The sequence below is a fragment of the Balearica regulorum genome, chromosome 3, assembly GCF_011004875.1.
Source record: "Balearica regulorum gibbericeps isolate bBalReg1 chromosome 3, bBalReg1.pri, whole genome shotgun sequence".
Taxonomy (NCBI): Eukaryota; Metazoa; Chordata; class Aves; order Gruiformes; family Gruidae; genus Balearica; species Balearica regulorum.
This window is the reverse complement of record NC_046186.1, coordinates 8515802-8536930: the sequence shown is the minus strand read 5'-3', so window position 1 is coordinate 8536930 and position 21129 is coordinate 8515802. Positions and strand designations below refer to the sequence as shown.

The 21129-nt window shown below is 41.3% G+C and overlaps 1 protein-coding gene and 1 long non-coding RNA gene across 3 annotated transcripts in view; one reads left to right on the top strand and one right to left on the bottom strand.

The window, feature by feature from the left end:
* ATAD2B (ATPase family AAA domain containing 2B) overlaps nt 1-12903 on the bottom strand; it is a 79494-nt gene extending 66591 nt beyond the window's left edge. For both annotated transcript variants that reach the window (XM_075750505.1, XM_075750506.1), the window contains exon 1: nt 12430-12903. In XM_075750505.1, the coding sequence (XP_075606620.1) occupies nt 12430-12585 (156 nt within the window). In that variant the 5' untranslated portion in view covers nt 12586-12903. The remainder of the gene's footprint in view (nt 1-12429) is intronic.
* Nucleotides 12904-13017: 114 nt separating this feature from the next.
* On the top strand, nt 13018-16908 carry LOC142601427 (uncharacterized). The gene is made up of 2 exons (XR_012834982.1): nt 13018-13654; nt 15393-16908. It is a non-coding gene; the product is annotated as an uncharacterized LOC142601427 (long non-coding RNA).
* The last annotated feature ends 4221 nt before the right edge of the window (nt 16909-21129 follow it).

The following is a 21129-nucleotide window of genomic DNA, read 5'->3' as shown; positions in this document are numbered from 1 at the left end:
GGTCTCCTATGACCACCTTTCTCTGCATTTCCTCCAGTTCCCTGCCTCTGGTCCCAAGTCTCAAAATTAGCTGGCATTCCTCCTTCGTTTTGGCTATGTATTGGTCAAAGGCAATACAGCGATGTAGTTACTTCCGAGCTACATGCTGCCACAAAATATTAGCTATTAACCTGAAGACAAAAATCTGCCACTTCAGGTTTCCCTCTGCTACTGAGTTGCTAATAATCACACAATTTGTAAAAGCTAAGTATCTTTGAGATCTCTAATACTGCCAAATGATCAGACTGGCCAATAGCTTCAAAAACTGGAAGGGCAGGCTAAGAGTCAATGCGATCACATCAGTGCAGTTGCCTAAGGAAGTAGAGCAGCAATGCAGGGGTTTACTTAACAGAGGTAATAATTTCTGGTTATTCTTTGTTTAACTTTGTTTAACTGCATATTAACTCTACACAGTAACTTAGCAAGTACAAAGCAAGTCTAAAATTTAAGATAATCAAGCCCAAATACTAACTTAAGTTAGTACACCCGCTGCAGAAGATGCACGAACACATAAAATGTTTTAACGTGAAGTAGTGACATTGAAATGAGAAATCACTGAAATTTTAACATGAATCAAAGTTCCGTTTTCCAGTTAAAATTCAAGCTCTAAAGAATCAAATCACACCTAGACTGCCATCCAAAACTTTCACCTACCTACGGTAAAATATGGAGATGGAGCTTTCATTACACTCAAGAGATTAGACAAACTGGGATATGCTAGAACAAGAAAAGAAATTAATTTCAATTTGAGAAGCCTTTACAGAGAGCAGTCTATCCACTCCTTCCTCCCATTTATAGCAAAAGAGGTCTAACGATTCCACTGCACTCAACTTGCTCCCTCAAGTAACTGGGTCTCAAACCATTTATAACTTTAATGATTAAAAATAGTACTTCAGTTTCAACCCAGAAACTTATTACTTAAGAGTACACATCATGAAAATGTTCTGTGACTAGAAAGAGAAATGTATGATACAAGCATCAAACTTAAAAATTAAGAAATTAATAATGCAATTGCAGAAGTAGAAACCAATGCACTGAACTCAAAGCTCCTAATGAAACATTGGCACTGAAGCAAATGCACTCACATGCTGAGAGAACACAGAGAATACGAATTAATAAAATCTTAATTGTGTCAGAAATTGCCTGAAAGCATAGCAAAGCCACAAAGAAAAAGCAAACACAGAAGAATCAAAAAATGAGTTTACATAGTGTCAGAAAGTACAAAGAGGTAAACAAAATTTAGTGCAACTGTATTGATCTAACAGAAATGAGAGACCCACCAAACTCCAGCTGTGATCCAGAACAACCAGAACCCAGCACAGCTCTCATGGAAAGAACTCTCACTAATAGTGAGGAAATAACTGGAGTTAACAGGACACCATCCGTGGTCTAGACTGGCAAAACATGGTCTTCATTATCTTCGGGTTCAAGAGTAAAATGGAATGTGACAGCTGCATGAATACTGCAAATTAGCTGTTGAGCTAAGATTCAACAGCAAGAGTCTTGCAGAGGTACTGGGGCAAGCTCTGGTAACATACCTCCACTGAAAGCAGCTGAATGATGGTAGCGATAAATCTAGAAACCAAATCTAAAATGAGTAAGTAAATAAGGCAATAAACAAATATAGCTGCATACTTCTCTCTCTGTTTTCTCTACTTTGTATGAAAAGGAGAAAGATGGAAAAAATGTTTATTATAATACACACATTCATGAACAAGCTACAAAAACAGTGATATACAATATTACCTGTAGTCTCTTCCATATTCATCCCTAAATTTCAAAATAATAATTTGATACTACCAGAGCTTTATTTATAACATTTAGAGACAAGTCCTTTAGTTTTGAAAGAACACAAACTAGAAATCAGTGAATCAAACTGACTTCTTCCTTCTCAATCTATCTGCTTGGGAAAAAAATGACTACACACCCTTACGGTCTTTCAGCATGACTGAAGGACACACATACCAAGGGAGTCCTCACCGACAAGGGCTTGCCTTCAGATATATCACAGGGACCAGCTAGCTACAGCATGATAGCTGATTCATTTTCAAGTTAGAATACAAAGACTACTACTAACACAGTGAAGGGGAAGGGAGAGGTTTTTTTGTTTCTTCGATTTAAGTAAGGTGAATCTCCTGGCCAAGAGAATATCTAAAGAACTCCTTGCTACACTGCTGAATTTCCCAAGAAAACCATAATCCAGCAGTCTTGGTAATACAGGATAAGTACAAACCATCTCTATCACTGTCATCTCCAAGTACATGAACGCAAGTTCATTGAGTTTTTGAGTATGGATGGCATAACATCCAAACCACAACCACACCTTGCAATTTCTGAAAAAGACTCCATCTGGTTTGCCACAGGTTCAGCTGTATTAAAACACAGGTATGCAGACATGAATATGTGAGTTTTCCACCATGGTCAAACTTGCTCTCCCTGCCATATATTTTGTGGGTCACACCCTTCTTCTGACTAACTCTCTGCCGCACCCAGAAAGTTACCACGATTGCTCATACGACTTCACAAATCAGACATAAGGGTTTTCAACCTAGTGTTTTAAACCTTTCAGCATCTATATGTTCCTCTTTTCCATGGCCTCTTTCCATGTCTAAGATATGAAATTAAGACACACTGACACTCAATCTTCAACTGATCGGTCCTATTCCTCTGCATTTTGTTAAAAGCACAAACTATTTTAATTCATTTTTCTTTTTGACCCACTGAACAAGCATAAAACACCCTGAAATTTGCTTTTGTCTTAACAAAATAAACATTTGCAAGTCATATGTTTCAGCTACAGGTTTTCAAAAACCTCTACTTCTAACTTTAGTTAATTCTTAGCTTCTGACATTTAAAAGTAACTTTTTCCTCTCTATTTGACACTCTGAAAAGACAACAACTTCAGACATTTCTCAATCTTATTTTTACTAACTTTGGAGAAACTGAATCCAGGTCCTCCACTTACTTCTAACATAATCTAAAATATATCTTGTGAGTAACACCACATCTTCTCAGGTGTCCCAGAATATTAATAATCTGGATTAATATTTTAAAAGTATGCCTGAAAAGAATCTGATCTACCTTTTCCCCTACCAGTTCACGCAAAGTTCCTGTGGAAATGGGTTGTCCATTAAAAGAAATAAAATACATACTCAGGGATAGTTAATGCATTTAAAAAACATTTTTATCCCACTAGTATAAAAAGATAAAAGTTGTCTTTCCAAAATAAAACTTGTATTCATGAAAAAAATGTTGTCGTGTCCCCAGTGTACCAATTAGTTAAGCTGATCACTCATCTTTGCCCTCAGATAACTGTTCAGTTAACAAATAACTTGCTTTCTCTGCGTTTAAACTATAATGTCATTTCAAACATACCAATAAATACACCAAAAACACTCTCTATCTCTCTGTCCAGTTATTCTGGATAAGCCACTTGCTCCTTTGTGTATCAGTTTCTGCAAAGGTAAAAAATATGGATTAAAACATTAACTTCTACAAATTTATTGCGTTAAACATCTACTTTAAGATCTATTAATGAAAGTTAGGTAAGAGCTAGGTATCCTTCCTATCCATTTTTGGGCTAGGCATACGAAGCAATTTTAAAAAATCAAGACTTCACAATCTCTTTGAGATATTTCTAGTTTCACTCTTATTTGGTTCCAAGTTCTAGTAACTAGATCAAACAAATTTTCTACTATGACTGCAATAATGTCATCTGACCAGAATCTAGCAGATCCGTTCAATTATTTTTTTTAAGTTCACCACTTTGCTTTATAGCATCTTCACACACACACACCCCCCCCGCCAAAAAAAAGGACCAAAACTGTCCTTATGCTCAGAACAAATTTTCCTTAGTTGAAACGCTCTCATCAGCGTGCTCAAACATGGGACCACACCTTGCCTTACATATCTGCACTATGTCCTAATTTCAGGCTGACACATTGCACTACCCACTCTCTCCAGCACCAACACATCCTCAGACGCTCCTCTTCTATGGGAGGATGGACTACCTGCTTGGTGGGAAGAGGTAAGACCTGATACACTTGTCTTGGGGAAGAAAGCAACATGACTCAACTCCAAGTCGCAGCATAATACAGCAGACTGTATTCATGTCGGTTCACTATGTACTGCTGCATGCTAAACATGTACCTTTGTGTCCTAAAAATCCAGTGTAAGTATACCGCCCGTGCCTTCCAATGACAAGAAGCTGAGAAAAAAATGTATTTAGATTAAAGCATATTAACTACTTTACTAAGAACTTCAGGTTTCATTAAGGACTTTGTGTGTTAACCTTACTGATAGCTTGAAAAGAGACAAAGTTGGCTTAAAAGAACCCATCTTCTAGTCACAGTTCCCTAATTTCCATTTGTTTGCACACAATCATTTATCAAACACTGGCACTCCACAGGTGTTAAGGAAAAAAAAATCAGAAGATTCATGCTTAAGCGCTTGATGATCTTGGAATAAACAACTATTAATGCTGTATTTCATTGGTGATAATGATAGTAAAGAATGTCTCAGTTGCAGGATGATCTAAATTCTTCTAACATTCAGCTTATGTGAATTTTTTTTCCCCAATAAACAATGCTCAATAGTAGCCATTAAGAATATAGACAATACCATCATCTAAACTTTTTCAGAAGAATAAATTCTTCCTGACTTATTCAGGTGAAAAAATATATTTTTTGCATGAGAAGATCTGCTTTCATTCTTTCACTAGATTCCATTTTATTTCCTAAAACTCTTCAGTTCTAGAATTCAAGTTATTTAATAAATATGAAAGCTTTTCAGAAAAGCTGAAGGTTTACAAGTTAAAAATAGAAACCACTACGTACAACGCTGTTTATTGTGTACACACTTGCAACCATTCCTCCTGCCGTAACAGAAAAAGACACCCATTTGTATCTGGGTTGAGTGCTTTTCAACGCCTGTTGATCTGACATCCAAAAAATTATTGCAGTCTTGTAGTTTCTTGCTACATAGTCATGAAATAAAGGGAGAGAGCGCTACAGAGCAGCCTCTGCCAAACTATGAGAGCGCCCATAAATAGTGAGCTGAGGTTTGTCCTCCACCCATCATCACTGCCCCACTCCAAGCATCTCCACCATGAAATTTCCCCTCCTTTGTGCCCTTCAGGAAAATTAGGGTGATGTTGTGAATTTTCAGCTGATAATCAAATCAGAGAGATGGAGGGGAGGTAAAGAGAAGCAGGAGGGTTAGTTTCAGCTGGACCAGTAACCTGATCCAGCTGATCAAATGGCCAGGCAAGCATTAATATTGGCAAGTCAATTCGTTTTCACAACTGCAGAGTTAACAGCTTGCAGCACATGTGAAATCACACACCCTCAGAAGAGCAAGTCTACTGAGAAGAGGTCTCTATTTGCTGTATGGGGGTCCACACCTCGTTCAGAAGTTTTTCTAGAAGATCCACATATCAGAAGTTTTTAAAACCTCTGATCTTCCTAACTTAACACTGAAGGAATACTAATGGCAAGACAGTTTTAATCAGAAATGCATTAACCATTTCCATGAGTTTCTAGATTCTGTTAAGGAAGACTTTTAAAGAAAAAATGTATTTATGTAAACATTTGAGAATGATTACAGTTCAGAAATGGGAAAAATGAAAACATTCAAACAACTTTTTTTCCTACCCTTAGTCCACAAAAATCCATCTTGTTTCTGCTGAACAACCCCATCCAAAGACAGTCTGGAGGACACGGCCTCCTTTTAGTACTACTATAAACCTAAATAAAGAAGCAGAATGATCTGAATGAGCATAACAAGTAGGAGAACAGAGAGAACTCCTGGACCAGAGGGTTCCCCAAGGTCTGCACATGACCAGGTCCATGACACTGTAAATTAAGCAAGAAAGTGTCTGTAGCAAGTGAAGCTAAGAGGAAGGTGGCCTTCTGTTGAAAAAACGTGGGATTAAAAACACTTCTATATCTCTAGCTACGATGCACTTGAACACAGTATTTCAAAAGAAAAAACAAATTTAAATTGCAAGACGAAATCTTAAGATTGATGTATTGAAATTTAAATCATAATAAAAACAACATTCAAGGTCTGAAAGATAAATCAGAGAAATAATAGAAGGTAGTTACTAAGTATTTGGAATGAGGGATTGCTGAAGCATTGCAACAAATTTCAATGCAAGTAATCCCTTCCACGTGTACAGAAAGAACAGCTTCTTCATTTCAGGTTATTTAAATAGCTCAGCTCAACTACTTATCTACTTAAAATGAAGTAAATGACAGAGGTTGGAGAAAAGCAAAAAGCCCACTTCCCAAATTATGAAAAAGCCCAAATCGAAGCATCTGCTCCAAGTGCAACACAGACTTTCCACCAAAGCTTTACATCAGTTAGGTCATTAACGTACATGACTAGAAGCATAAAGATAAAACCAGAAAATTCAGAACAGGCTACAAAACCCATGGAACTTGGACAAGCTCATAAATTCTGTATTTCTACCTCCTTTACACCTGGTTCAACTGGAGTTGAAGCTACTAGAGCACACACATACTTAGCAGTCCAAAATGAAAAAGCTTACAGAAGATAACACATTATTCTTACAACTGGTTGAAAAGTGGCCTGTTTTAATAGCTACCAAGCAAGAAGAAATTAAATTTATTCAGGAAAAGAGTCCAAGCAAGTATAAATGCAAAACAACAGTTGAACAATTTAAGGCAAACTTAATGGTTAAAATAAACCATGAAAATTCCATCAAAGGTGATAAAGACAATATTTCAAGAGTAAACTCAGAGACAGAAAAATTGTTTAGAAGAAGCAGCAATGCATGAAGAGTACCAAAAAAAAAGATAGGATGAAGAAGGCTGAAAAAATATTGTCAGCTCCCTTTGCAATAAGTGGGTTCCCGAGTGATATTACCCACACACGAAGTAATACAGTAGAACTAAAACATCTAATAAATGATCAGCAACCTTTAAAACAGTCACAGCTACAAAAACCAAGCAGTGAAAGCTTCAGCTCACTGATGCCCACTTGCTGGATGCTTTGGTTTGAGAAGGGTTTTATAAAGTTTTAGGTAGAAATCATTTAAAGCATCATTAGATTGGAATTAAAACTTTTCCACAGTATAGCAGATACCTGACAATTTAGGGCAGGATGTGTAAAACTGTACCACATCCAACTGAAACTGCAGGGGGATGGAGGCGATCAGAATGTAATTACCTGAGCTAATTATCTTGCATAACCCCAAGCTGTATGCCACACTTGCAAAACTATCATGGGATCTCTCATGGCAATGGGTTAAGCTTTCTGCTTGAAGTTTAAACTGAGAGACAGTAGTTGGAGAAGCAGCTTTTATTCATATTACTCTGGGACAAGCCCAATATTCAGAGGAAGCAATGCAGCACACCAAACATCAACACCATTTCCTGAATATTCTTTGGAGGTCTTATTCACTCACTGAATTAGTCCTTAGATTGCTTCCTTTTTAAGGCTGCTGTAACAGCGCGACAGCAAAGACAGCCAGCTTCGAACAGGATGCGCAACGGCCGCCTCAAACAAACCCTGTACGCTTCGGAGGTGTCCTGACTTCTCTGATAGTGGCCCAGACTGATTTGGCAAGACACACAGGAAGAATTCAAACTCAGGACACCCCTTTGGAAACATGGAAGGATTACAAATGCTGACTGTATGGTATTTTGACAGAAACTTGGACATAGATTGCTTCCAACAATTGCTCAATTTCCCACTGTTCACAGATGTATTAATACCATGCTACCAAGGAACAGACTGCACAATTCATTTTAGATCACTGATTTTCTCCTGCTAAGTCCCAAAAGAGCAGCAGACCACTGAAACAGAAAGAACCCGACATTTTATTGCGCACTGAAAAGATGAGCTTTCTTGGGTATCTGCCTTTAAATTAAATTGTTTGGAATAACTTGACAAGGCACTATATTTCAGGATGTATTTCAAAGAACTACAAAAGCGTTAGCCTCAGCACCTTTATTGATGTTACTGTAAACTAAAACAGTAAGACAATACAGTTCTTTAAAAACATAGATATTTGAGAGGAGATTTTTTTTCCCCCCTGAAAAGCTTTACATGCGGCTGGCCAGCAAGTGTAAATCTTCCAGCATAAGAACTTTTTCTATAGTTTTATTCTAAACCACAGAACATCCAGAACACCATAAGACACGTTGCAAAGAAGACAATATATGCTAATATGAATCAGGGTCTTCCATAAAAGAAAATTTAATTTTTAGAAAGCTCTAAGGGGTATGTTTAAAGCTAGTATTTCAAGAGAAATAATACTATTTTTTAAAAGTTCATTTTCTATGTTTTCAACAGCTGACCATTAAGGGCTTTTTAAGATGTAAAACGTAGCAATGAGCTTATGCTACAAAAGCTGCATTATCATCCAGAAATCAGAAAAAAATATTTGTTACAGACTGTGAAATTACAGTAAGAGACACTGAAGTATATTGGTATTACAGAGCACAAAAATGCTGCTTAGCTTTATACTCATACACACTACAGCACTTGATGTCAATCCTCAAGTCCGTGTTTGCTCCTATTAGCAATTAAGTACAATGGAGAGCTCTAGGTTGCCACCGAGTAAGTTGAACGATGTTGGCAGTACTACTTTTAGCTAGGATCGCATGTTACAATTATCACAGTGCCCTCAAGTAGCTCTTAAGGCACTGCTAATGCTTTCTTGGCTAATTAAATTAAGCTAATCTTGTATACATTTCTAAAATGTCTAACTAATACACTGATACGATTTAAGAGTGTTTATTTCACAATAAATTCGTTTTCTTGATCAACATTTTTGATTTGTGTTTTGAGATGACTGAGAAGAATCTTTTCCATCATCAAATAAGTGTTACCAACAATCACAACACAGTATCTGAAAACATCAGACATTTGTCAAATCTAGAGCACAAATTTAACCATTTATGGTCACAGTATCCTCGATTCTTTCATAGTGTGAATGAAATCCACTGGATTTATAAACCTTGTGTTACGATTCCATGTTTCTGAAAACTCTGGAAGATTGTGATGCACTTTTCTTGTCAGAATGCTTTAATATAAGGTCACAACACTTCCCAAATTTTAATACTAGAAAGAAAAAAATACATATCATTTATATAAAGATGGAATACAAATTTATGTATGGATAGCTTCAATTTCTGTTAAATAGTTTAGAAATCAATCATGGAAGCAGGAAGAAAACAAAGCACAGTTTTTCCTCTCCGTACCCTCTCTATGCACTCTATGACATCATTTCAGAGAATAAACTTCTTGGCTCCTTGATCCATTTAGTGAGGGATTTTGTTCATTTTAATCTGGCTTCTGGTCAGTGGACACACATGTATTCATCTCAATCACTGAATGCGTGGTTGCCAGTTGATAATTCAAAACAGTTTACTTTTCAAAGACTGATGTCATTGCTTTCTCTAAAATAAGCAAGTACTACAGAGGGAATACAGAGGATACGATAAAGGCATTTAGACAATTATGGCCCATTTCCACCAAATGTGTGTTGCTTCTAGATTCAGATCAAACAGAAATGGAGACTATTAATATGTAACTCAACATAGCACTGAACTGGAATACTAGAAACTTAACTCAAGTTCTTGGGAGAGAAGGGATTCAAGCCTATCCTTGTAAATGTATGCAAAAACACCACCACCACCCCCCCCCCAAAAAAAAAAAAACAAACCTATGTATACCAGAAAAAGCCAAGAGGGAAAAAGGAGAAGGAAGAAAAAGGAAATAGATATAAATTCTAGATAATAAATAAATAGATAATAAATAGATATAAATTAGGCAACTCCTAACCCCTCATCTGGTCTAATCAGCATCTCACAGGATGCCATTAGATTACTAACTCAGTTTTTGTTGCTAATAAGGAACAAATAGATGATCTTTTAAAATACATTCTGAAAGGTAATTACAAGCATTGCCACTGAAGAGCATTTCTCTGGGAGTCCTAGTCAGAACCTCCACGGAAGAAAATTTAGTCACATAGTGCAATTAAGAAGCGTACCATCTCTGCCAGAGCTTCAAACTCTAGCTGCCCATTAACCCAATTAACTGCTGGTAGTAAGGCTGGTTTTCTGATGTGACACACGAAAGATTTCAAGAGGACGCACTGTTCCAGTCAACATCGAAAAAAATACATACAACTGCATGAAAACAATCCCAGTAAGCTTTCTACACAAAACACAACCTCACTATCTGTCCCCCAACAGTCACTTCCAAAAGCAAAGGCTTTGTCTTCCTACTGCTATACTTATTCATGTTGTAATCACTGAAATCCTCCTTTGGCACTACTTCAAGAAGATTCAGGAGCTCAGAAAGACACTATATTGCTAACAAATACTTATATCTGAAGAACAAAAACAGTTGTACAAAGGCAACTTTAAAATATAGTGGGATATATACACACACACATATTAAAAAAAAAAAAAATCACTGAGGGAAAGAAAAAAATCAACCCCACAATAAAAAACCCTTCCTGGATAACTTCTGCTCAGCTTTGGCAATCACACCTTAAAAAAAAAAAATCTACCTCAAATGCATGAGATGTGTTGTGAAGTAAAACAAGTCCATTCCCACACACCAAAATACACACTTAATTTTAGAAGAAATGCTATTTTAGAAGCATGGGTAATATCCTGGGATGCATTTACAGATTTTATGACAATATTTTGCACAATCTCCTTTCCTTGCACCATGACAATAACATAATTTAAACATTTTAATGATGTGCAGTACAAAAATACTATTCATAGATAAAAAATACTTGGAAAAAAGCCCAACCTTTTTTTTTTTAGCAGCAGTAAACTCTCTGCAAAGTAAGCCAGTAAGGGTTACACCAAACTCTGCCTCACAAACCACAAGACCCACGATACAAATAAACAGAAACTGAACATAGAACAAGCAGAACAGCTTTTTACAGCAATGGTGCTGCATCCCCACGAGTCTAATGAAATTAAACAAGGAAGAAAAATAGGGGACAATGAGGAAAAGTAAGATGGGGGGAAGGGAAGAACTGTGAAGCATGAAAGAACCGAAAGAGAAGCACAGAAGGTACAGAAAGTTAGTTGGGGTTTTTTTTCCAATATTTTAAAACTAAAAGGATGGGGCAAAAGGTTTTTTGACAATTCCAGGTGTCATTCTTCTGATCTGCCTCTGGCTGCTATTGCTGTTTTTTTACTTGTCTGATTAACTTCCTCCTTAGCGGAGGCTGGGACACGGTCAGTTGGCGCACAACTGTCAAACGTTTTGACCCTCAATTTTCACTTCCATATTTACACTGCTTTCAAAACATGTATGCAGATGAGGCAAATATAACCAGTAGTTTAAATCTTCAAAGTGTGTAGTTTTATCAAGAAAAAAAAAAAGCCCTGCTTCTAATTTGAAAAAATGCAGTTGTTGTCAACACATCTGTTTAGAGACAACAAGGGAAAAAAAAAAAAAGAGACTCCCGAATTCTTTCTTCCAATTAGAATTTACCAAATCTTAATTTTCCACATCAGGCTGCAGAATTCACTTGCCATTAGACCGTACAACCCAATCTATTAAAATAAGTTACGTTGGGAAAGCATTCACCTCCAACCTGACGGCAAAACTACATCCTCCCCGCTCGGGGTGGGGGGGGGGGGGTGTATCACAAAACCGGGCGACCTTTCTCAAACATCAGTTTTCGCCCGTCGAAGCCGCCGCGAACACCCGCTTCGGCTGAATCGAGGTCATTTAGGGAAAGGGGAAAAAAAAAAATAAATAAAAGGGAACGAGGATTGCGAAGTTGCTGCAGGCGCAGCTCCCAACTTTTGTCTGGCAGCCGGCGCAGTGCCGGGAGCGGCCGCAGGGGGAGCCCCGCGCCGCCGCCGGACCCCCGCCTGCCGCCGCCGCGCCGGCCCTGCCTGCCCCGGCCCGGCGCAGAGACCGGCAGCAGCAGGGCAGCAGCAGGGCAGCAACTTCGCTTCCCGGGTCCCCAGCCGCCCCTCACACGTCCCCACCGCCCCCAGCCCCTGTCAGCTGCCCGCGTCTCTCGCCGCCCCGGCGGAGACCGCCCTCACCCCGCCGAACAGGGAACCCCAGTTGGGACGCGGCGGGCAGCTCTCCCACAGCCGCCCCCCGTGTCCCCGGGCACCCCGCCGGCTCCACGGTCCCTCCTCACCCCAGGCTCCCCGCCGGCTCCACCGTCCCTCCTCCTTCCCTCAAGCCGACAGCCGTCTCGGCAATCTCCCCCCCCCCCCGCCCCAGCTCCCGTACCCGCGGCTCCCCCCCCCCCCCCCGGCAGCAGCGGCGCTGTCCCCAGCGACTGCCCAGCCAAGGCCCTCACCGCCGCTGTCCCGTGTCCCCCCCCGCCTCTCTCCCGCCCCGTCCCCGTTAACCCCCGGTCCTTACCCGCGCTGCCGCCGCCTCTTCCAGCCCGGCCGCATCTGCCTTGGTGCCCCTTTTGGAGGAGCGGGTCCGGGACGAAATGAAATGGCTGCCGGCTCCGGCCGCAGCGGCCGCCGCTTTGCCCAGGGGGCGCAAGGAGCTCTTCCTGGTGTTCACCATGGCCCCGGGGAGGGGGGACACGGGGGGCCGCCGCCGGTGCTGCCGCCGCCGCTGCCGCCGGCGCGGAGGGAGGAGGGAGGGCGGACAGGCGGGGGCTCGGGTAGGGAGGGGAAGGGGAGGGAGAGGGGGAAGGGGGGAGGGGGGAGGAAGGAAAAAAAGTCCTCTGGGGAAGCCGGTCCGCCGGGCAGAGCCACCGACGGAGCCGCGCCGGCTCCTCCCGTCGCTGCCGCCGCCTCCTCGGCTCAGTCTCACACTAACTGGCCGCCATTACTGTCCCTTCTCCCTTTCTCTCCTCGGTCCGTGGCGAGGCCGTCAATTGCCGCTAGGGGGCGCTACGGCGCTGCCGCCGCCGCGCGCAGGCCGAGGCGGCCCCCGCCGTATACGTTCTAGCACGGCGCCGGCGCGCTCTATGGGCCTGGCGCTGGCCGTCGTGGGGGAGGTGGCGGCCGGCGGCCCCCGACGGGGTCCCCCGGGAGTGAGGCGGCGGTGGGGTGCCTGGCTGTGCTCCCCCGCCGTGCCCGCTGAGGGGACGGCCGCGGGCTTCCCGCGCAACCGGAGGGATGCCGGCTGCACAGCAGGCGGGGCGGTTTCCAGGGGATCCGGGGCGGGGGGTGCGCTGTCCTGTCAGGCTGAGGGGAGCGGGGCAGCCCGGCCGGCGGCACCGGCCCCAGCGGCGGCTGCTCAGCGAGGCCCGAGCGGCCACTGAGGCCCGTGACCCGCTCGAAGCTTGTCAGGAGCTGGCGAGCCGCTGGACGGGCCTGCCCCGGCGCTGCCGGCGTAACCCGGCGGGGCGGTGGAGCCGCCGCCGCCTCCTGAAGGCTGAAGCCGAGGGATGAGGAGGGTGCGCGTAGGTGAGGAGTTAGGGGCTGCCCGAGGTCGGGGGGCTGAAAGGCAGCACCCTTCACAGCCAAAAAGGGTGCTCTGCCCCGGCACCCGGGGGACCCGAGCCTGCCGGCTCTGCTCGCCCAGGTGGGCTCTTCCCAGCCGCTGACATGACAGCATAGAGGCAGACGGATCCTCCAAGGATAGGATCTCCACCATTTTACGTGGAAAACTATTTCACAGCCTGGTGAGTCTCACTATTAAGAAATCCTCTTGATAGCCAGGCTATCAGGAATGTGCCCTTGCTTCACCGGCCGTACAAGTCACCGATAACATCTGTATTTTGTCCGGTAGCCTCAGCTTGTGCTTGATGTTCATTGCTCGGTCGTTGGAAAGCTTATTTCTCTCTCTCCTCCCTCCCCTATCACAGATCTAATAAACGCATTTTAGAGGGAAGACGACTACTACGTATTACAGTACATTGGATGCCTAAATGCATTTTCAGACTATTCACAAGCTATAATCCAATCCCTTCTCGCTGATGTGCACTCAGAATCGCTCCTCTCACCACAACTTGTTGCCCTTTATTGAACTTATCACAGTGCCTGCACATAAGCCTGGAAACCAAAAACTTTGTAAAAGAAACGTAGCCAAATAATACAAGCATAGAGCTATAGATGATAAAGTCTCAGCCTTTTAATTTTGACACTGACTTGCTGGGCAAGTTATTTCAGTGCTTTCTGCTTCTTTAACAAAAAAGAATAGTATAATAAAATTACTGATCACATGACTCAGGCCATTAGGCTCAAGCAAGCTTTATCAAAGAATTTTTATTGTTTAAAGATGGAAAGTGCAATAATGTTTTAGTAAAGCAGAATAAATGTAAAAACTATTATTCTGCTTTACTGGCGTACTCCCACATCTTTCTTTTCAAGATTGAAGTCTGAAAAAGTATGGTGGAGCATGTACTTAAAAATATAAAATATGCAACAACGATGTTAGACTATGTAATAAGAAAATAGGCTATTTAGATTTGCAAGCAAAAATTTTCTTAGTGTGAATAGCGACAAATTTTCATTTTTATGAGATAACTCCAAAATACACTGTGCTTCAGAGAAGGAACTATGACCCTTTTCTCATTTGACATTCCCTATTTAGAGCTTTTAATCCACAGTACTTCAACTCCTGTTCAAGAACCTGCCAGGTCTTTCAAACTTACAGTTGTTCTGCTCTGTGAGATTAGTTTTGTTACATTTCATATCCTTTGTTTCTTCATTTATTTGTTTAAAGGTTACAAAAGGATGCAGCCATTTCATACACTTGTATGCTAAAGAATGGGTTTTGAAAATGGCATTTGGAAATCGTCCTTTATCCTTCAAAAGTAGGAATAAAAGGAAACTGCAAGAGACTGCCCCTTACTAAACACATCATGGGAATGAATCTGGAGATAGGTTTGCTGAGAATTAGTGTCACAATCATATGATGACAAATAATGGGTTTTTTTCCATTTCTGTCCTGTACTACTGATAGGCCATGTAATTCAGGTATGGTGTCCGAATTCTGTTGGTCTGAAAATTAAAAATAATATGTTGATCTTGCAGTTTTTGTATGCATGAAAAAAATATCATCCCCATTTTGGGAAAACCAACATATCAATCTGTGGCCCAAAAAAGGGCCCAGCCTGCAGCAGTTGTAGTGAATGTCATAACTCAGGATTGCAATGCATTGGCAGGACTGTTTGGGGAAGCTTGCATAACATCTGTTTGCAACATGCCTGATTCAAACCAGCACTACTCCTCTCGTGAACACTGATGACTTCTTAAAAGTAAAATAAACTTGGTCATTATGCAAGCGAACTGATTTTCCTGGGTGCCTATCCAGATATGCTTGAAGCAACAGAAAACCCACAACTTAAAAGCTATTTATTTTATATTTACTTAATATTTTTACCATAGTTGTGTCCTTTTTTCTTTTTTTTTTTTTAGTGTTCTGATCTCAATCCTATGAGCCATACTCAAGTGAGTACTCTTCATGACGCCAGAGGGACTACTCTTGTGGAGGGATTGATGTAGTTAAAAATCCCTGCTCACTGCTTTGAACATTTTTAGTGCTTTATTCTCATTATGTGAGCATAGTAGGGAACATGTAAAGACATGCTTCAGATTGGATGTTTACTCCCTAGATTGTTTTTCACAGATGGTTTTATTTTCAGGTTTCTTAGTTGTCTCGTTCCTCTTACAACGTGTGGCTGGTTATTGTGACTCAAACAGCTTATGGCTTTATAGCTTCTACATGAGCTCCATTACCATTTTTAGTACTGACAATATAAATTAATAAATCATAAATTACAAGGTTTGTTTGTTAGTTTTGTTTGGAATTTTTGTTTGTAATACAGAGAACATGTTAACATAAGATTAATATTGTATATCACACATACTTAGAGATTTAAATGTGGTTTAACAATGAAAGAATTACTGTAGAAATGGATTTAGAGTAATTTCACTAATCCAAGAATTTACTTGTTCCCATTTTTTATATCTGATGTTTGTTTTGAATGTCATATGAAGATAGAACAGAATTAAAAACCTATTTTGACCCTCTTCAGCACTCTCTATGCAAGAAAAACTTTGTGAAAAAAATAATGTAAGAACTCTGAGTAGCAAAAGACAAAAGACGATGAAGAATGGAAGGGGAGAAGGATTGGAGCCACACTCCACAAATATTACATAAAAATTTTGTAGAGCTCATTCCAAGTAAGATTCAATTTCAAGATCTGTAGTTTGGTCTTACAGACAGACGTCTAAATGCTTCTCAAAATAGAAGCCATTGGGAAGGACTATATTTCAAATGGAACCAATTTATAACAAATGCTGAAGCTTACAGCAGTGTTCGACACCCTTTTATCTCCAGAAAAAAGAGGAATGAAGATATCTGAAACATGTATTAAGAAGAAGCCGCAACGTCTGCTGCAGCAGGTACACCACTGGGAAATTGGAAAAACATGAAAAAGTACTTGAGCAAAAGAATGTCTTTCCATTAAACAAGACTTGGGGAATGAAATCTTATTGGGACTTAGCGATGCAAAAAGACATGAAAAAATCACCCAGGATGGAAAGCCTTGTTTGCTCCGTTAGTATTTAATGGCACAAGAAATATTTGGAGATGGAAGATTTTGTTGCTACCTGTCCCTATTTTACAAGGAAATTAGGAACACGTTACAACAAAAGAAAAAGTCCTTCATCCTTTATTCAGAACTTTTGTAGAGAGTTTCAGCCTGGTGAGGACCAGAGGGCTCTATTCAGTGAGTCAGGTTTGCTTCAATTATGGGCAATTTACCAGAGATTACTTTGCAGTATCTCTGAATAGCTGCAACATTCCAAAGAATGGAAATCAAATCATCTTTTCAGGACTCTATTTATAAGCTCTTGTGTGCTCCTCTCTGTCATGCTGTCAACTCATCCTGGTTTCAGCTGAGTCTTGAAATAAAAAAGATTCACAAGAGATCTTGCTCATGTAAACCTGCCCTAAGTCCTTTCCCGAGGGGTTCTTAGGAAATTAAGACTGTGTGCTTTCTCCTTTGAGAATTGTCCATTAGAGAGATATGCCTGTGGGATAGAAGTTTGGAAACGTCAAACAAGCAGTGTCCAGGAGTCAAGATTGGTAGTACCTGGAACTTGAACACGAAAGGTGATACAGTCACTCCACATTATGAAAGGTGGCCCGTTATTTGCAGACTACCATTATAATTTTAAAATGTGTAATGTTTTAGAATTATAGATAACGCACAGTCCTGTTATCAGCATAGCTATCTGAAGATTGTTTTCCACACTACAATAGATAACATCACTGCAACTCGAAGCGGGATCAGAGAGTAGATTTCTTAGATGACATTATATAGGAGTGGCAAGACTCCTAATATTTCAAAATTATCTTCCCATCACACCTAGCCATTAGCTTCAATAACATTTTTCCTGTTGAGCTAAGGTTACAGTAGATAGTTTTTCTAATACTAATAATTGTGTGAAACTCACAGGCTGATGAGATTGTCAGCCAGGAATCTGCAGGGTCTGTTTTTCACTATCATTCAGGCTGTAAATTGCTTCCATCTTGGACAAAAGTGGCACATCATCTCACTTACGTGTTTATGATCATTAATCAAATGAAAGTGGTACCGCCAGCCTGTTACTATGCTGGGTGATGTATATAGTAAAAAATAGACACTGCCCTAAAATGCTTACAATAAAAATAAACATTTATTAACACATTTGTAGATAAGCTTTAGGTGCATACAAATATGTAATGGCTTGATTAAAGTCACATGGGAAGTCCATTGGAAACATTATTTGATCATAAATCTTCCTGGTCGTCACAGAAAACCTTAGCTTTAGAAGTACGTTTTCTTGTTACACATCCAAGAACGATTCACATAAACTACACTACACTATATCATCGTTGTCATTTAAAAGCGTCTTTGTTTTGAGAATTCACATCATATGTTATTTCCAAATGTGTGTTATCTGGTACAAACAGTTGCTCAGGCTGTCTTGAATTTTACATGGTTTTACACATTCTACGCTACTTTTAAAATTGAAGCTATATTCACTTTTCTTGTGGATTTATAGTCCAAGAGTCCAGCAGCATGTGTGGATACTCCTTTCATTGTATGGGGTAACACCCTCTTCATGAATGCTGATTCACCCAACATCTCCCATAAAACAATGACTCACTTTTCCATTGCAGAGCTGACTTTCCAGAAACATCGGTTCCTTAAGCTATTTCTCCCGTGTGGCAGCCTACAAGGTTTAACATTCCTGCAAGGAGCATGTGGGAAAAGGAGACTGTGCAGAGGAACGTGCGGTCTTTGTCAATGGAATTACCAAGTACAGAATAACCAGATGCTGTTCGGTTTATTTTACAGTCCCATTTCCCTCCCATTCTGTCCCAGCTCTGTGTGCATACACTTCAAAAAGGCTTCAGGCAACAACTGCTATCTCAAGTTAAGGTCAATCAATACAGCTGATGTGCTGATGTTTAATTATAGGTAGCTGATGGCTTCCTCTGGCACGGGTTAACCTTGTTAAATGCATGCTTTAAAAATATCCCTTCAAAATTAATTTTCTGCTTGTTTTTAGATACACTATATGTGCTGGTTCTTCTATGACCTTGACGGAATAGCTGGTGACAGCTGGAAACACTGCTTTACTTTGTCAACACTGAGATTCACTCCTACATTATAAAACAAGTTCAGGGGTTGTTACCATCTTCCACACCAGTGCATCTGATCGCTTTTGACAAAGGGGGCATGAGATGGTTGTATTCATCTCATGAATACCCTGTTAGAGTGTTTTTTTCAGTGAACTCAGTCTGGGCTGTTTGCTTCTATTCAATACACAGTAAGAAAAGGACCATTTGCGTCTGTTCATCTTGTGTACTATTTCTTGCCAGAGAATAAGCTGTACAAAATGCAGAGATTCTAAAAGGATTTTAGTGACGTCTTGATTGTAACAACACTCTGACTTGAAAATTTCCAGCTTTTAAGAAAAACTGATTTTTTACGTTATATTGGAGTTGAAGACACAGTAATATCTTCCTTAAGATTTTTCTTACTCCTATGCTTTGTCAATAGTTTCAGTCCTGAGGGAGAACACCTGTACTTAGAAGAGCTTTTAAGAAACCACTAAATTCACTAGGACACCGATTCCTATTGTAGGAGGTCAGCATGTCTCCAACTGTACTCTGATTTCCAGTAATAGACCTAATCTTCTAAATCAATATGTGATTGCAGTTGGGAAGCCTGCATCGTTACACCAGCTAAGTCCAATCTTCCCTCCTTCTGCACTTACCTTTTGGTCTATAAAATTTCTGCAGAAAAGGCCACCGAGCAAGGGTTGAGCATATTCCGAACTTCTGTGTTTAATGAAATTGAGCCAATGTACTTAAAATATTGAAAGAAAATACGAAACAGTCCAGCACTGCAGAACAACCTTCTGAAGTTTTACCTAGAGCTTTGTAAATTTCTTAAACTTTTCAACAAGGGTATGATATTCTTGTGAAAAGTTATGAGTGTGTATATAGATATAGATATATTTAAAAGAAACCCCTCAATAGAATCTATCCAAAAAATTCAGAGTTATTTAAAACATTAAACAAAATCAGGCAGAATAGAATCTCAGAAATCTGTCTTTTCAAATATAAGACTGCAGGTATTTTACACCAAAACGAAAGGCAGGTTTCTTACTATTTTCCCTGAAGATTCACAGGCAGGAGCTGTAATTAGATCTCATCCAGTTAAAACTTAACGATCAATCCAAACTGCCTTCAAAAGGTTTAGTGCATTGTGATGTACATTACAAAGAGGAAGAAATTGTAACTGTCAAGGGCCAGATTTTCCTTCTTTTATTCACCTGCACTGAACTCTGAGACTAAGCATCTTATTTCAATGTTTTTGAAGAACGTGATTTTAATTGTTACGATTAAGGGATTGCAGAAACAGGTCCCACATGAAGATGATGCTCAATGAAGTATTATTACCTTTGCTTTTAGAATTATCTTTGATCACACTTTTAAATTTGCAGTGGATTTCCCATTAATTAGTGTGAATTAGCTAGTTGTGGCTGTTCAATTTAGGTTAATTCTAAATGTTTTACAGTGCATCGCTAATTATTGAAAAAACCCAACAACCCTTATTAAAAAAGCATGCAGGTGCGAGCCGTGAATTGCAGGGAATCCCTGCTTTCACTCGGCTCTGCGTGTTTCCAGGCGCTGGCTGCTCTGCCGGGGTGTTTGCTTTGGATAGCTCCTAGCACCGCCACCCTGCAGAGCGTGACCTCCGCAAGGGCCCAACGCGGCGAAGTCACGGCTCCGCGTGAAGCAGGGAGATGCCGTCAAATGGTTCTTGCCTCCCCAAGGATCTCACCCCATTTTCTTCTTTCTAATGTACCCTGGGGAACACGGGGCTCTGCTTTCCAACCACTACGCCACTCTTTTGTCCTCGGTGCGAGGCCTCGGCAGAGCTCCTTTTCAAATATGTCAACACTCGCCCTTAATTAGTCCTTGCAGCATAATGAGGCATTCCTCATCTCCAAAGGGTTCAGTGTGCGGCTGTTCCTGCCATCTACGCGGGGTTGGAAACACAAAGAACAGGGGGCAGCTCCATGTTGGTGGTTCAAGAGCAGCCTGGCTGGGCTGGAGCGGAGGTGTGGGCACAGCTGTCTGGCCAAGACACTGGGCCCATTCTCCGCTATTGTGGACGGTCACTGAATACTGCTTTTTGTCCTTTGCCCGTGCACATACAGACATATAAACTCTATCTTTTGTTCTTCAGTCAGGAGGAGAAGTCCGGCTTTGCAGTAAAACGCGTTGGCTTGGCAGACACAGGTTTATCCGCCCCTCAAAGGGCGGCAGCAGCCCCCTCCGCAGTGACACAGCCGGGGCTGCGCGGCTGCACCCGCCCCCCCCGCCCTCAGAGGACGAGTCGCTGCGGTGCGAGGGGGACCCGGCGCGCTCGGGCGGGAAGCACAGGCCGTAATCCCCGCCAGCCCTGGCCTCTCCCGGCAGAGCAGGGCCGTGCAGCCTCTGAGGAAGATGAGTTTTCTCCCCCGCACGCGCGGGTGCGGATCCCCACGGAACCCCACTCGCAACACAGCTGCCCCCCCCGCGCTCCCCCCAACATGGCAGCCGAAGCCCCGCCCCGCTGCCGGGGGGGGCGGAGTTCTGCGCCCC